This window comes from Aythya marila (assembly GCF_965140915.1).
Source record: "Aythya marila genome assembly, chromosome: 7".
Classification (NCBI taxonomy): Eukaryota; Metazoa; Chordata; class Aves; order Anseriformes; family Anatidae; genus Aythya; species Aythya marila.
The window spans coordinates 32290611-32307130 of NC_139048.1; the positions used below are offsets into that span (position 1 = coordinate 32290611).

At 55.4% G+C, this 16520-nt stretch overlaps 2 protein-coding genes across 2 annotated transcripts; both read right to left on the reverse strand.

The window, feature by feature from the left end:
- Positions 1–151: 151 nt before the first annotated feature.
- LOC309880143 (steroidogenic acute regulatory protein, mitochondrial-like) lies at positions 152–2202 on the reverse strand (the record flags this gene model as incomplete). Its single annotated transcript, XM_082764672.1, has 7 exons — positions 152–253; positions 331–424; positions 552–688; positions 768–926; positions 1016–1161; positions 1547–1669; positions 2139–2202. The coding sequence occupies 7 exons, from the start codon at positions 2200–2202 to the stop codon at positions 152–154; spliced, it is 825 nt and encodes a 274-aa protein (XP_082620798.1).
- A 4473-nt stretch (positions 2203–6675) lies between these two features.
- On the reverse strand, positions 6676–15920 carry LOC309880144 (microsomal triglyceride transfer protein-like; the record flags this gene model as incomplete). The annotated part of the gene is made up of 18 exons (XM_082764673.1): positions 15825–15920; positions 14322–14503; positions 14064–14207; positions 13556–13663; positions 13289–13405; positions 12509–12648; positions 12271–12421; positions 11645–11799; positions 11015–11180; positions 10469–10576; positions 10137–10349; positions 9835–10049; positions 9269–9366; positions 8460–8581; positions 7985–8212; positions 7657–7781; positions 7242–7412; positions 6676–6826 (listed from the first exon to the last, which is right to left on the reverse strand). Exons 1-18 carry the CDS (start codon positions 15889–15891, stop codon positions 6676–6678), a joined length of 2661 nt encoding a protein of 886 aa, XP_082620799.1. The 5' UTR covers positions 15892–15920.
- Between the last annotated feature and the right edge of the window lie 600 nt (positions 15921–16520).

Genomic DNA, 16520 nt, shown 5'->3' on the forward strand with positions numbered 1-16520 from the left:
GCGCGTGCTCCGGGTGGCACAGGAGGGGAAAATCCTATCCCTATGTACATATATACACACGTATAAATACAGAGCGGAGCTGTTCCAAATAAATAAAGATGGGGTGCTGGTCTGGGGGAGCCCCCAGGGTGATTTGGGGGTCCCGGAGGGCTCACGGCCGTGCGGTGGCCGAGAGGTGCCGGCGGAGGTGCCCGATGAAGTCAGCTTGGCACCGCGGCAGGACACGGTCGGTGACGGCAGAGGGGATCCAGCCCTGTGGGAAGGAAAGCACCCAAAGGGTCAGGACGGAGCCGGGGTGCCGGGCTGGGGGCGATTTTGGGTGCCACTCGCCTTGAGGTCCACGCTGAGCAGCCAGGTGACGCGGGTGCAGCCGGGGTCCCCCGCCAGCGGTTGCAGCGCGATGCAGCTCAGCCGTGTCTCAGCCCTGTGGTGGGTGAAGAAGGGGAGTTTCAGGGGGTGAGGGTCCCTCTGGGGTCACGCTGCGGGGTCTCCTTCCAGCCCCGGTGCTTTACCTGATGCAGCCCTCCTGTGCCGGCAGCCGCTAGAGGCGCGTGGCGGTGCCCACCAGGTAGACGGCCGCCTGCGTCCGCCGGCGGTGCCGCACGCTCACGAAGTCCCTGCGGCCCACGGGGCTGGCGCTGGTCACCTCGTGTGTCACCAGCGTGTCCTCACCTGGGCGCTGCAGCACCTGTGGGCCCGGAGAGCTCAGTCTGTGGCCGTTTCCCACCCCCATGGGATGTTGACCAAGGCCAAACGTGTCTGCCTACCTCCACGCAGCTCAGGGTGGGGTTCCAGCGGGGCATCTGCTCCAGCTCCTCGAAGAGCTCGCGGTGCAGCCAGCCCACCGGTGCGGCCAGGACTGCCTCCACCCGAAACACCCTGCCCAGCCCCGGCAGCACGGCGCTGGACACGGCAGCCCCAGCATCCTGCAGAGCACAGCACCGCGTCAAACCTTCTCCCCCAAGCGCCCCCAAGCTTCTGTGGCGTGTAAAGGAGTTGGTTTCGGGGGCTTTACCAGCACGGCCTCTGCCTGCCAGCTCGGGGGGTGCTGCAGGATGCTCAGCGCTCGCTGCAGGGCTCTTTCTCCTTGGTGGATGTAGGAGAGATCTGTGCTGGAGAACCGGCGGGTGCTGATGTCTCCTCCGGGCTCTGCACACCTGGCTTTAGGAGCAAGCGTGAATGCAGAAAAATATGAAAAATTCTGCTCCCCGCCCCTCCCCAGCTTTGTTGGGGGTGCATGTGTCCAGGATAGGGGGTCGGGCACAGGAGAAGTGCAAGCCCGATGAATTTGCCACGTTTCAGGACTTTAGGTAAGCAGGTGGAACTGCAGACACAAACCAAGCCCTGGCCTTTCCAAAACCTCAGCGTCTGCCCCGACTTGCCACCAGTTTTTGGCCACTGGAGACCAGTGCAGAGGTGAGAAGCCAACTAGCTCTGTCCCACCGAATAATAACGGGGCAAATCAGGGCATTTTACTGCCCATCCTGCGATGAAAGGGGGCTGGAAAACATGGTGTGCAGGTGCCTGGGCTGAGCAGGCTGCTTACCAGCGTCCTTCCCCACGAGCCTCTGGATATAAGAAGGGATTTCGGGGGGCAGGTGGTGGGAGCCTCTCAGCACCAGCCCTCTCACGTCCCTCTGTATCGCTGCCACGGCTGTTAGCTTCAGGCCTGGGGGAGAGACGCGTGCCGGTCACCACTGAGCACGTGAAAAAGAGGCAAACCATTAAAAAAAAAGTGCATTTTTGGGGGACTGTAAAGGAAAGGAGGCTCCTGGCTCTCCTGCCTCGGCCACAAACGATGGAAAGCCGCGGTGTGGTTGCTGAGCACTGCCCATGCCTCCCGAGGTCACCACTGGCTGTGCCCAGATCTGGGAGGCTGCAGGAGGATCACGCTTGTCCTGCACAGCTCCAAATCGAGCAGGTTCCTTAAAATCAGGATACTTCAGTATTATTCATCAGATGTGGTCTGATAAGCCAAAAAGACCCACGCCGTTCCCCTCCGTAACTCGTCCTGTCGCTGGTGACCCCCTGAGCATCTCCTTTCGGACCTGCTGAGCATCTCCTCCCTGGTTCTCCTTCCGACCCCCCTCAGCACCTCCTTCCAGCCCCTCAGGTCTGTGTTTTCCCCGTGTGCTTACCAGGCAGCCTGCGGAGGTGGTCGTGGGCGATGCCGCAGCACAGCTTGACGGTGGCCTGCAGCATGGCTCGGGGACAGGCGCCCCGCGGCGTCCCCTCGCGCCTTTATGGGCAGCCTGGAGGGCGGCACCTGGAGATAGGAGCGCTGCCAGGGAGCAGCTGGAAAGAAGGAGTGCTCAAGGACACGGCGAGCAACAGGAGGGGCTGGAGGGAGAGGGTGTGTATCCTGCTGAGCCAGCACTCGCTGCGTTTATTGCGGCTGGGATGTGGCTGAGATGCAGATTTTGTGGTCCCCAGCCCTGGATGGCTCGCTGAGGATGGTGGCTGCACGCAGCCAGGCTGGGAACAGCAGCTGGTGGCGTATTACCCTGCGTGGTATTTCCCATGGAGGGGCTCCTCCACCCATGGTAGCCAAGGGACGGGTGTTTCTGTTTCTCTCAGCATCACCATGGCTCACTTAGTTGAGCCTCTGAGGCTTGACTCCAGCCTCCGAGGCTGAGACTGCCAAAGTATTTGGGCAGGGCACCCAGGAGGGCTTTCTGGAACATCCCCGTGTTATCCAAAACCACGGAATCACAGAACAGATGAGACTGGAAGGGACCTCTGGAGGTCGCCTGGTCCATCCCCTGCTTGTACAGGGCCACCTGGAGCTTCCCATGGGATAACCCCATGCCACAGCCACTGGGGCCGCACAGCTGTGCCCGCTTGCATCCCCTCAGCTTTCTCCCTTGCTTCCTGATTGCTGCAGCGGGTATATCAGCATCCCCCACCCACCATGGTGCCCCTCAGCTGCCCTCCTGTGTATTTGCAAGGTGCTCCAGGATGGTTTCCTCCACCGTCATGCTCCTGGGGGCTTGTGCGCGTGTTGCGTGCTTGCAGGAGAGCCTTGCAGCCATTCATGGGTGATGTGCGTGGCCCAAAGTGCTCCTGAGCTTTGTGGTCTGAGCTTGGGATGCCCGCTGTAGCCTGATCCCAGCTGTATGGGAGACCTGGTGAGTTGCAAGCTGCTTTTTCTCTGGATTTTTTCCATGGGGTTTGTGCAGTTGCTGAGGTCTAGCAGCTTGGAAATGTTTTTATTTGCTTTGCAAGGAGAGAAAGCACAGGGGATGTTAAGGGACCTGCCCCAGTGCCTTAAATGTGCACCTCACGCCTCCTGGGGAGAGCCAGGCCCTGGGGGTGCTCTGTCCTCTCACACACATCCTCCTCGCTTCTGTGCCTGCTTTTTTGGCTTAGTTTTGTCTGCAGAAAGCTGGAGTAGACAGGCAGATAGTGTTTTATCACCCCGTTTGGTGGGCGGTGTCCCCAGGGGCTGTACGCCATGTGCTGGGCATGGGCTGGCGTAGAGGGAAGGAGCAGGGTGCTGGTGCTGTGCACCCAGACCCTGTATGGCCACGGGGAGAGGTTTTTGGGGCGGACACCCCCATGGGGACCGGCTGCAGCCGCTGGAGGTCACTGCTGATCCACAGCTCCGCTTGCGAAGCTGCTAAAAGTGCTGCAGGAGGTGTCCTACAAGCTGGTAGTGCCACCGGCTGTGGAACACCCAAATCCCAACCACGAGATAAGAAATGGGAAATTATGGGCAGCTCCCTGGGGAAAGGGTGAAGACGAGGGTCAAGTGGGACTCGGAGGAAGAGGAGGCTTGCTGCTGCTGCCTTCCTCGCTCACCCACCGGCTATCAGCGAGCTGACGAGCACAACAAGGAGATAGGGGCTGCCTCCTCCCACGGTCACCCAGATCCTCCTGTTCAGACCCGAGGGCAAGTCCCGGGGTGGTTTCTCGCTGCATCCTTGAGGTTCGCTCTGTGCGAGATCGTCCCGTAACCAGCGGAGCCTTGATGCAGGGGAGGCCCAAATTTCAAGCTGTGTCTTGGATGGCCTCCAATACCTTCCCAGGAACAGGAAGGAGAGGATAAGAGAACCTTTCCTGCCCCATCGAATACCTCTTGCAGGGCTGCTGTCACCCCTAAAGGTGCTCTGGGGGTTTTCAGGAGCAGAAGTGGCCCTCATGTCCCCATCCTACAGCACTGCTGGGGACATTTGGTTATGCATCTCTAGGGCACCCTAAATATGGACCCAGACAGCAGGTTCCTGGGGAGCACGGATTTGGGGTGGCTTTGGCCATGTTGTTCCAGCTGGGAGCATCTATGGGATCGCCTCTCTGTCCAGAAAAGTCAAGAATCAAAGAGAAAATACAAAAACCCCACTGCATTTATTTCTGTACATAACCAAAGCCCTGGTGATTAGTGCCATCTGGAAGAAGCAGACCAGTTTCCTTCCCCAAAAAGCAGGAGACTGCTACATTAACATCAGGTTCTCAATTTTAACAATCCAATTTCCCTATTATTCCCAAAAAAGCAAGTTTTCTAATACAGAAAAGGGCTAAAAATATTTCAAAGCCCCCTCCTTATCAGGAAGGAACGAAGAAGCACTGCTGCTCCTTGCAAGCTTCCCTCTTGTGCTGGAGAGGTGTTCAGCGTCCGTGCCCGATAACAATCCAGCTTGGGAGGAGAATGCAAAACAGAAGAACAATATTTACTCGAAGCTTATTGCGATTTTCATAAATTGTCACCAAAATAGCCCAAATATCAGCAGAAAAGGGAAGCTGCCATATCTCTGTTGCTGGAACACTGCCTTCTGCACGTGGGGCTGCGGCGATCTTATCTCCATCCCCTGCCTCGGGTAGCAGGGAAGGGGAGCTGCTGTTCGGCTGATAAGAGGGGCCAGAGGCTTCCCCATTAATATGTAAACTTTGGATCAAAAAGCAGATGAGAGGCCCTAGGCAGGAGCCATCTCTCTCTCAATAGATGGGTTTGGACTCCATGTGTGCAAGCAGAATGCCTGCCCAGTGGTGTTGGCTGGCTTCTGTAAGGAGGAGGAAGGGGATGGGGTGCAAGTGTGACCCCAGGGCTTAGCTTCACCAATTTTGGCTGAATAATGAGCACCCTGAGGGATGATTCCCTGAAGCAGCAGTTTTGTAGTACTTGGCCAAGCTTTGTGTGACAGACCCTCAAATCCAGAAAGGACGACTTCGGTTTTGCCCTCTTGATCTCTTTTCATCTGCATTCATCCTGTGAGATGGACTGAACCACTGAAAATTAATAAATACCCCAGGATGGAGAATTAGCCAAACACCTCGACAGCCTGCACCCGTGGTTTGAAACCATCTGGTTCTCCAGCTGGACACTGCTGGCTGCAGATCCAGCTCTGTATTGCACCCCTGTTGGAGTAACCATTTATTTGCTTCTGGTGTCTTTGCCCCAGGCTGGGAGTCCTCGTAATCTCAAACCACCTTTCAAATTTTCTTTTCTATATTAAAATCTCATGCAAGGGTAAAAAGGTCTGTGAGGATCAGCACCACGAGGGGGATGTGCAGAGCTGTGAGGATGGTTTAATGCCTCGGCACGCCCTTGCTCCTCTCCTTTCCTGCAGCCATTCCAGGCTCCACAGTCCCCCATCTCCTCCTGACCTCCCCCAGCAGCTGGTGGCTCTCCACCACTTGTCCCACGTTTTTCATCTCCATCTTCAGTATGATTCTCCCTGATTTGAGGTGAGGGATGAGACTGCAGGGCCGTGCTTTTACAGAGGGTTTCTTGCTGTTGGGTAGACTCCCTTAACTTTACTTTGGTTTCCTTAAGGTCTGTGGGTCACGTTCCTCTGCCTTGCTCCTTTTTTTTTTTTTTTTTTTTTTTTTTCCTCTTGTTGTTGCCCCAAGTAGTTATCTGACCCCAGTGAAATCCAAGTTATTCCCTGCTGGCCTCACCCTCGCTGCTTGGTGTGGCACTGGCCATACCCTGGCAACAGAGAGCAAATTCCCTGTGGGAATAACAGGATGGCACCAAGCTGGCTGCCTTCATATGCTAATAAATGCAAACACAGCTGATTACTCTGGAAAGAAGATGCAATAAGTGGCAACAGGTTATGCAGCGTTTTGTTTTTCTGTGCTGCTTCTCCCTGGGGATTATTCTGGAGTGAATGTCTATGTGGCTGCATTAATACATGTACATATATAAAAGAAACCCCGGACCTCCTCCAGAATTTTTTTGTGTTCTTGGACTCCTCAGCATCACAAAACTGTGCGTTAAGGGTGTGTGTGTGCCATTCACTCCCTCTGTGGGCAATCCGCTGCTGGCCAGCTGTAGATGTGTTCCCTTCTGACTGCCTAATAAATGGGGTGGGGGAAACGTGGCATTTTCGGGTATCAGCTTGCAGAACGCTTTCTTAGGCTATCAGAAACTTATTTGCTGCAGAAGGCAGAGTTTTACAAGGCTTGTTATATGGACCACTCCGGTTTCAAGCAAGCCATGAAGGAGAAGAATTCAGGATAAGGAAAGTCCAGGGTGGGAAGGTCAGACCTGGCCCCAAACCAGAGATACCTCTTGATGACCTGCAGCAGTTCCTCTCGGTCTCTTCTGAAGCCCCCATTTCAGCATTTCCCAGCGTGGCTGTGGTGGAATCGGGCAGGGCACGCTGGGCTCGTGGAGAACTGGGGCACGTGGCAGGAGGGGATGCAGTAACCCAGTCCCAAAGTGCTCTGGTTCTCCTACACCTCCTTCTCAGCTGCTAGCAGGAGGCTGCACGCCCTGGAGTTGTCCTGGTGCAAGGCCAGCTCCCGGCTGGGCACGGCGCCCTGCCTGCCCTTCCGAGCCGTGCTGCTCTGGTTCCCAGCAGATCTGGAGACTGTGAAGATCTCTCTGTTGGAACAAGGGGACAGCAGGAGGTCAGGAGGCCGTGCTGGTGGACCTCATCCTTCCAGAGCACCGTGTTCCTCTGCAGGGCTCCATGCCTCCTGATGGCACATCCACTCAATTCACCAGCATCTTGCAACATCTTTTCCCTTTCCCTGCCAGTCCTGACCCACTGTGCTCAAAAAATGTATGCCCATTAATTCCCTCTTCTCCCCAGGAAGTCCTCCTCTTTATCAAGCCTACAATGATGTTTATAAAGTAAGTGTTGCAATGCCTGGGTTCAGGGGGTTATCCTTAGCAGCAGTGGGCTATGAATTCCTGCATAAAGCAGATTTATCACCTCCTGTGCTGGGTGTTGAGGATGGGGACGGCTTGTCCTTGGTGAGGAGCTCTGCCAGTGTTGCTGCTCCGTGGAGCTTACCTGTATGGGACCTGCTCCTCTCTCAGCTGCAGGCACATGAGCACCGGGCTGCTGGAGAACCTCAGGAAGGTGTCGAAGTGGATGGAGGACTCTGCCTCCGTCTGGCTTCTCACGGTGGTTTGGAGGAAAGGGGCATCAAGTTCCGCCTGGAAATCGATGGCGAGGCTTCCCCTGCAGGAGAGGAGCAAGCAAATCTGGTCACCAAGCAAAGACCCTGGGCACTGGACAGCTCCTCAAACTCCTCCGTTGTAAATCCAGCCATGGAACTGAAGACCCTATGTGTCTACCACCCCTTGTCTGAGGCATGGCTGGACCCAGCAGGAGGCAGCCTGAGGTGGGGCAGCCCTTGCTGTGGGTGCTGAGCCCCCTGGGGATCCCGTATCAGCCCCAGCCAAGCAGCTCCCCACCCGTTGACCTGGTCTTGATGCTGGTCCTCAGCTCCTGCTCCCAAATGTTCACGTCTACGTTGGCTGAAATGTCGAGGCCGAGCCCACCCAGGACTTTGACCACCACCTGGAGGCCGGACTGCAGGGGAATGACCTGGGGGAAGGAGAGGGGAGTGCTCGCTGTGCCCAGGCCCAGCTCCTGGCCCAAAGACCTGCCTCAGTGCCACCTCGGCCCTGCGTGTGTACCCGCAGTGAACGAGCATGACCTGGTGAATTTTAGGTGTGGGACTCGCACGGCGCGTCATGGGCCTGTTTGGTGGCCAACGGGGACTGAGGCGGGTCACCCCCACCCAGTACCTGGTGATGGTCCATCAGCAGGAGGTTCCCTTTCACCACGCTTGTGGGCTCCCCGCTGCTCAGCAGAACCTTGGCCATTAAGTCTGCGTACCCCTGGAAGAAGACGATCGGCCGCAGCTGAACGTCGAAGAAGACGGCGGACATCCCGGCCATCAGCTCTGTCTCCTCTTCCCCTTCCAGGACGCTCTCTCCCAGCATGGATTCCATCCCTTGGGCTTCGATAGTGACCTAAAACACAGAAATGGGGACGCGTCAGCTGCATGGAGCACAGCTGGAGACTCATTTTTGGCCAACATGATGCTACATCTGTCCAACCCTTCTCCTTTGGGGTAGGCTCCCTTCTCCAGAGCAGGGCTTCCCTTCGGTGACTTTTACAGCAAGGGGGTGAATAAACAAGCTGCACACCCTCTGGGATTTCTGCTACGGGGTGCCCTGGGTGGGGAGGAGAAGCCAAACCCCACTGCTGCCCTCTCACCTGAGCCGCACGGAGCCGCCTGTCGTGGCTGAGCAGCGAGAAGTCGGAGACGCTCTTTCTCAGGAACCCGCCCTCCAAAAACAGCAGATCCAGCCCAAAAGTGGAGAGCAAGTCCTCGGTGGCTGAAAGACAGAGCTGCCCATGAACACCTGGTGAAGCTAAATTATTCAGAGGGGGAAAGTTTCTCTGTGCCTTCTCCTTCCATTCTTGAAATAGCAGGGCAGTGGTTTCCTGCAGGTGTTGGCTATTTTGCCCCCTACAAGGCTATGCTGAGATAACTTGAGAGGGGACAGAAATGAGGGCTGAGGGGAGAAGATGTAAGCAGATATTTAGCAGGCACTGATTGCTGTAGCCTCTTTGAAGTTTGGCGATTTTTGTCTCGGTACAAGGATTCTCCTCTTTGAAGACCTTATTAAAAATACCAAAAGAACCGAGGAACGGGGCTAAGTATCTTGACTTATCAGGAAGAGCACAAACTCCCACCTACAGCCTACTCCTGGCTTTGTCTCCAGCTGAAGATCCTCTGTCAAATGAGCAGGATTTGGGAAAAATATGTGATGGGGCCCAGCCCACCTGCTGCTGTGGAAAGCAGGGTGGTCACAGGGACCTCAGAGGAGGGCAAACCCATCTCAGGTGGTGGCAAGCAGCCAGCATCAGACAGTGCTGGGAGACGTGCTCGGAAGCCCCAGCCTGAGATTTTGGGGGCATTTCCCTAAAGCTGAGGCTTCTGCTGCAACCTGCCTTTCCCCACCAGCCCCTCCGTCAGCCTTTAGAGGGGAGCGAGGGACTGGTGTCCTCCGAGGTGTCACCTGTCAGAGGTCCCAAGAAGGAGGAGGAGACGCCAGCTTTCGAGAAGTGGTGGTAGTTGTTTATCCGGGGGTCTCCCATGATGTCCTTCATTATCTTCCTGGAAGCAAGAGGGAAACCACGTGTAAGGACCAGGAAGGAAGGAAAACGAGTGGAAATGAGGGAGGGCTGGGCAAAGAAAGGGAACTATGAATTTCAGAGCTGTTTCAGTCGCTGATGAGCGTGAGCAAAGAGGGAAATGGGCAGACTGGGGCTGCCCTGGAATTTGCCTCTCCTCTGGTTTATTAGGGTAAACCATCCGAATATTTTTGTGCAGCTTCTGCTTAGCTCTGGAAACTGTTAGTTCTTGGCTTGTTCCGTGCCGATAGGGAGATTAACGCGGTTACAAACCGTGCGCTGCCCTGTGAGCTGGAGCCCTGCCCTCCAAGGACTCTGCTGCAGCCACAAGCCTGGGTCCTGTGGCCGCTTTGGGGACCCAGCTTTAAGGGATTAAAAGCTGGAGCAGTGAGGAGGAAAAAAAGCAGTGTAAATCTAAGGGGAAAAAGGCGGCTTCCTGCTCCAAACCCACCTTGCGGGGTGGTGGGGAGCACGCAGGCTGCTCTGGACCTTGCGCAGCAGGAACGTCGCCGTTTCTGTTTCCATCTCCCCCGTGGCCAGCAGGATGTTGATGACATCCATGGGCAAGGGCTGGCTGTCCAGGAGGATTTCTGCAGCAGCCAGGCGGCACGTTTTCTCGTAGCTCTTCCTCTTCTCGTGGAAAATCCTCCTCATCGCCCTCTTCACCTGGGAGAGGGCGGTTTGAGAGGTTCCAAGGGTGGTGGGGACCCCCATGGGAAAGAAGCACAGAGCTTTGGTGGCTTCATCTCATACCTCGCTGGAGATGTGCCGAGCAGGGAATCTCCTCAGGGCAGAGATGGCCGCGGCTGAGATGGCAGCGGGACCTTCCTCTGCATCCTCCAGGAGGATGGGAATGGTCTCGGGCAGTGCCGCATTCCCCAGGGCCAGTAGGTGGATCACTGCCTCGGGCTCCTCCTTGGCACCCCTCAGCCCTGTGAGGATGGCTTCAACGCCACGCTCCACCTCCTGGTTGGGTTTGGCAGGTGAGCAGAAGTGGAGGAGGATGAGGAGAGGGCCGGGGGGTGTTTTGGGAAGCCCAGGGTGGTTTTGGGCTCTGGGGAAGATGGGGTGTTGCAGGGACCCACCTGCAGCCCGCGCAGCCGCTGCCGGCACAGCTTGCCCACCAGGGAGCCCAGGGCAATCACCCCCGTCTCCCGCACCTCGGGGGCCAGCTGCTTCCCATCCAGCTTGTCCTGGGTGTCAGGAAACAGGAGAAAAAAGGGAAAAAAAGAAAGGAGGAGTGTGTTTTAGCTGTTATCTCAGAGCATTTATCTAAACAGTAAGGAGAAGCTGCCTGCTTTTGAGGAGGCGATGCGTGGTTTAGTTGGATAAAATTCTGGTTTTTCACAGTGGCTTTTAGTTCAGCTTTTGTTATTGGTAATGCACTGATGTAAAGCTCCTTCTGCTGGATGCTTCTCCCCAAGGAACATCTACTCCTATCGCCAGTGTCCCATTAAAAGCACATTAAATAATCACATGGGTAGCAAGGTCTATTACAGACTTTTATGTCTATAGAATATATCTGTGCATCTACAGATAAATATTTTTTGCAGCTCCCTCCTGGCTGAAAGCAGGTGAGGCCCTGCCCTGGATGTGGACCCCTCTGGAAGGAGAGGAACGTCCCCACTCACCAGCACCAAGCGGAGGAGCTCTTTTGAAGGCCGGGGGGAGAAAGCTGCTGCGTAGAGAAACGTCTCCAGCAGGGACTTGGGCTCCTTGCTGAAGTCAAGGAAATCCGAGAGAGCCGCCAAGGATGCCACCGACTGCGCGGCCACCGCTGCCTCCACAACGAAGGGGCTGGAGGGAGGGGAGGGAGGTCATCACTGGTGGTGCTGGAGAAGACGCTCATCCCCCTCTCTGTGCTTTAGGACTCATTGGAGCTTCAGTTCTTGTGGGAAAAGACTCAAAATGTTGGCTCTTGCTCTGAACTTCCCCATTTTTAGGGCTTGCACTGACCAGGATGGATGCTATGGCCGCGGGTGGACATTGTGTAAATGGAGCATTTGTTCTGCTCCAATGCCAGCTTAGTCAAAAAAAAAAAAAAAAAAAAAAAGGCTATGTGGTGGTTGTACTGTGTGGGAATTCAGGGAAACCAGAGCAATTTTGGACTTGTCAGGTCATGGTGGGAAAGCTACTGCGCCGCTGCCTGGGCTGGGTGTAGCTACGGAGCAGCACAGAAGTGTCCCTGCGTGCCATGGCCCTATGTGCCATTTATCGGCACGGAAAGCCCCTTTTGGTGAGATAGCGACCCCAAGCCTCACAGCATCTCCTCGGGAGCCCTCTTCAGCAGCTGCAGCACATCTCTCCTCTTGGCACCACGCAGCATCTGGAGGAACCTCTGGAACTGCCACGCTGCTGCCTGCGAGACGTCCCTCTTGGCTCTCTGGCCGTCAAAGGTCTTCAGGTAGGCTACCAGCTGAAAGGACATTTGGGGGAATGTCGCCTCTTTCTCTCAGATCCTGAGTCAAGGGATAATATTTAAACTCAGGTAATGTTTAGGAGTGGAAGTGGCCCCTTGGGATGCTGAATTTAGGCCATGCAGCCAGAGGGATGAGCAGATGACCTACGGCATGGCCCCACCTGCACTGCTGAGGGCTTGTGCCCCAAATCCTCAATTTGAGAGACTGAAGGCATCACCAGTGCCTGCCAGTCCCTGTGGCTCCAGAATTACCAAGTGAAATGCCTGGGGGAATTGAGGAGGCAGAAATTTGTCCTTTCCAGCCTGACCAGTGGTGGAAGCACATCCAGACCTCACCCCCAGGGTGTGTTTACCCCGGCTGAATGTGCCAGTTGTGCACCCTCTCTGCGGTTTAACCCCAAATCCTTCCACCTCCTCCCATCCACCCCAGGCATGTGGAGAATTTTGGGGCCATGCCATGTCACCGACCGAGGGGCAGTGGGTGCAGCTCCTCCTGAAGGGCAGGCTGGCCATGCCCAGGGGCTGGTGCTGGCCATCCGTGCCAGCCAGCGCGTCCTCCAGGCTCCTTCTGGCCTCTTCTTCTGGGGCAGGAGATGAGGACATCAGCTCGAGCTGCTGCCTGTTAGGGGAGAAGCAGCCCCTGGTGGGTGCGTTGGTCTCACGCTGAGCCACCCCGTCCAGGCAGGGGGACAGGGACATTGCTCACCTTGAGCTGATTTTGATGCCGGTGGTGGACCTCAGGGCTAGAGCCACCATGTGGCTTTCCTCCGCCAGCACTGACTGGAGCACGCCGTCTTTCACCACGTACTGGCTTGTGCTGGTGGGCTGCCACTGGACTCCAAAAATCTGGAAAAAAGGAAGATCCAGAAGGGCCCCATCTCTTCCCGGGGGCGGGAGAAGGCAGCCCCTGGTGAGGATCGTGGTGTGTGGAGGAGGACTGGTGACACCATGTGGGCCTTCTCTTTTATTACAGGGTGGCGTCGCCCTGCCTTGGGATGCTCCTGCCTGGAGTGGGACACACCTGGGGATGGCGAATTGGAAGCCTACCCACTCCTGGTTTCTCCTCGCAGACATCGCCTCCTGCTCTGGATAAAACCCCGTTTCCTAAAAATGTGCTGGCAGAACTTATTTTTGGGGGTGAGTTTGCCATAACAGCCAGAAAGCTTGCTTGATGTGAACACTCTGCGTTTAGCTGCCAGGTGACAAGACTCCTGCAAAGCCCATGGGGGATCTCCGTGGCCATGTTCATTTCTACATTGAATTTAATAAAATTATTTTTATATATATTGTAATTGGGGCAGAAATAACTGCATGAAGGCCTACAGAGTTTCACCTCTTCATGCCAGGGGCTGAAAGCTTGTCCCAGGCTGGCACGGAAGGCTGCCTGCTGGATTCAAAGCGCGCCTGCAGGAGGATTTGGGGGGACAGCCCTAATATGCTTGACCTAAGCTGAGCTCTACCACCGCCACGAGAGCCATGGACTTGCCTTGTTCACAGAGGTGAATCCCAATTTTGGCTTCGTGCAGCTGAGGAGATCTTTTGTCTTTTTGATGGAGTGGTTGGACACGGTGTACGTGACCCGGCAGCTTCCAGAGGCGTCCTCCTGAAACACAGATAAACCCCGCTTGGCAGAAACCCCTGTGGACGTTTTTCCCTTCATCCAAGGAAAGAGGATAATTCTGTAAATGTGCTTGGTCCTAAAAACCAGTTGCAGATGGTTCATATTTCCCAGTTGCTGTTCACAGCCCCCTACCTCGACAGTGGTGCCAGTGTGGGGCTGCAGCTGGAGCAGACTGGCGATGCCTCGCTTCAGGTTGGAGATCAGGGTGCCTTCTGCTTCGTCCCCATAGAGGGCTTTGACCTGGCGGGGTAAGATGTGCTGTCAGGCTGTGGGGATGGCTCTCAGGGCCTCCAGAGAAAGGCATCTCCCCTGCAACCTAAGCAATGCCCCGAAGGTTTCACTATCACATCTCTCAGCTGGTGTTGTGGAGTTTTAATCTTTAAAAAAATTAAAATCCTCTAAGGAGGAGAAGGTCAGAAAGGAGCTCATATCCCACCGTTGGGACCAAAACCCAGATAAAACCCTTCTGGAGGATGGGGATAAACTCAGGGTGATGCTGCACTGCAGTAGACCGTGTGCTCCTGTACGTGCCACTGCTCTCCTCCTCGTGCTCTGATGTGAAAGCAGAGCCAGGGCAGGTGCTCGTATGAGCTTCGTAGCCAGGAAAGCTTTGGATCCCTGCAAGAGGCTTCCAGCTGACCTTGCCACTGCTCCAGGAGATGAAAATCGGCTGCTGAAGCTCTGCCTGTGCCTCTGGGCTTAGCGCGATCTCGGCAGGGGGACCTCCAGCACCAGCCTGCCCCTTCGCCTCTTCTGGCTGCTGTCGGGCTTTCAGCTCCTGGATCTAGGAGAGCAGAGAGCAACGGTGTCTGCTGGAAAGCTGCCGTGCATCTTGTGGGGATGCTGGCAAGGGAAAGGGGTGAAGGAAAAGCAGCAGCACCCCTTGCAGGAGACGTACCTGCACCCGGAGCAGCTCCTCCCCGCCGGGGTCCCTCCAGAGCCGGCGCACCCCCAGCAGTGCCTCCGCCTGCAGCCAGCTTCCCCCGGAGGACAGCACAGCCAGGGGGTCCAGCCTCATGGCCAGGGCGTAGCGGTACTGGTACTGCCTGCCGGCTGGGAAGGAGAGCGCCTGCGGGTCCCCTGGGGACAGGCACAAACGTTGAGGGGTCGTGGTCATCGCTCCCTCCGCTCCCCATGTGCCAGAGGGCCGGGGATGGTTGTGAACTGCACGGGGTGCTCTTTGAAGCCTGTGTCCCATAGTACAAATCCCAAATTTCCTCTCTACATGGACAGCTGCTCATGGCACACCCCGCTACACCTGCACTCCCCCTTCCTACTTTTTCTATTTCTATAATATTTGTGGGTTAAGGGAAATTTGGATGTTCCAGGAGTATCCAAATATCCAATATGGATATATCCAATTTAGATAAATCCAATATTTGGATATTCCTGGTTGCATTTCCACTCTTGCCTTGGAAATCACAGCCAGAGCAGGGGCCCTGCTTGGGGACTTCAGCACTTTTGGAAAATCCCATGCAAACTCTTTAATCCTGAAGCAAATTTTTCTGAGTGTGCCCACAGATAGGAGAGATATTTTGAAGTTTGTTTTTTTTTTTTTTTTTTTTTTTTCTTTTTTTTTCCCAGCACACTGCATTAATTAATACAGAGTGCATTAACTTGGGGACAACGCTGGTAACTTTTTTTTTTGCCAGGAGAGAAGAGAGACTGTACTCTTCATCTCCTACATTTTCCCTTTTTCCCCTCCTGAGTAGATTAGCAGTTGTATCAAAATCTCCAACTCTTAATTTTATCACTGACCTACTGCAAGGTAGGGCAAAATGAAGCTGGCTAGGGGCAGCTTTGGATCCAAACTCTGCTTTGCTTTAATCTGACCTGTTCAGAATTGCTTGGAGTTGCTTCTCTTGTTCCTCTGCACGTACGATTTGGGGCAGGAGTGCCTTTGCCATGACAGACATTCAGTCTAATCTCTTTTTCTAAAGCCACTTAAATTTCTCCTGCAAATCTGATGCGCTTGCTGAGCGCCTGAAATGTTTGATGGTTTTGCTACTTCTGTTATATTGACAAACGGGGTTTTAAAATCCCTCTGAAAAGTTAGCACAGCCTCAGGGGAGGGAAAAATTCCCAATTTGAGCAGGAATCAATGGAAATCCAGCTAACTTCCCGGGCCTGCCCAGAGTTTCTGTATTTGCGTGCTGTGCACGGTTGGAAAAACCCCAGCTCCCAGCTGTTCCCTGCCCCCTGGGAGGACCTCCCTGGTCCCCCAAATTCCCCAAACCCCTGAGATGCTCGGTGGCAGCTGCCATGGCAGTACCTCTTCCCTCCCCATTTAGGGACTTTTGCAGGGCTCCGTGCAGAGCAGTGAGCCCTGGGATGTTTTTTGTGTGCCGGGATGAGCATCTGTCCCACTTCCCAGGGCAGCCTTGGCCCTAAAGCCTCTTACCTTTTGCCGTGCTCAGGAAGGAGCAGCAAAGCAGGGAGATGGAGCCCCAAAATGCCTGTGGAGCCATGGTGGGCTCTGGGAGATGAGGAAGGAAGGGCTGGGAGAGGAGCCGCACGCACCACCGGCCGCGCTTTGCAGCCGCCGACAGCGGGACCTGACCTTCTCCCTGTCCCGGCGCTCCACTCCCGAGGAAGAGCAAATAATTAAACCTTTGCACCAACCCCCAGCAGCCACGGAGGGTTTGGAAATCAGCTGGGCTTTGCCAAAGAGTGGCGGCGGTGGGGGGAAAGCTGCAGGAAGCATTTTGGGTTGGAGAGAAGGCAGCGGCGTGGTGAATTCGCCCCGCTGCGGGAGGTGGATGCTCGCTGCCCCATCCTTAGCAAACCTTCCCTTCCCTCCTCCAGAAGTGCTGCTCTTTAAAAGAAAGACCCAGAGGTTTGGGGGGGGAAAGCAGCATTTTCCCTCTCCATTGAAGTTAGGGACTGGGCTTTGCAGGCTCAAGTTACTTAAAGGGCCAGGCTGGAGGGGCCAGGACAAAAACCAGCACGGGAAGGGGTTTGGGAAGATGCTTTGCTGGCTGTGCCCCACCAGCCGTGCATATTTTTGCATGTCTGAGCTTTTGGGTTGCGCCATTTAAGTGGCTCCTAAAGCCCGTGGTTGCAAAGGGCCAAAGCTGGGTTTGTCAGGATGCAGAGT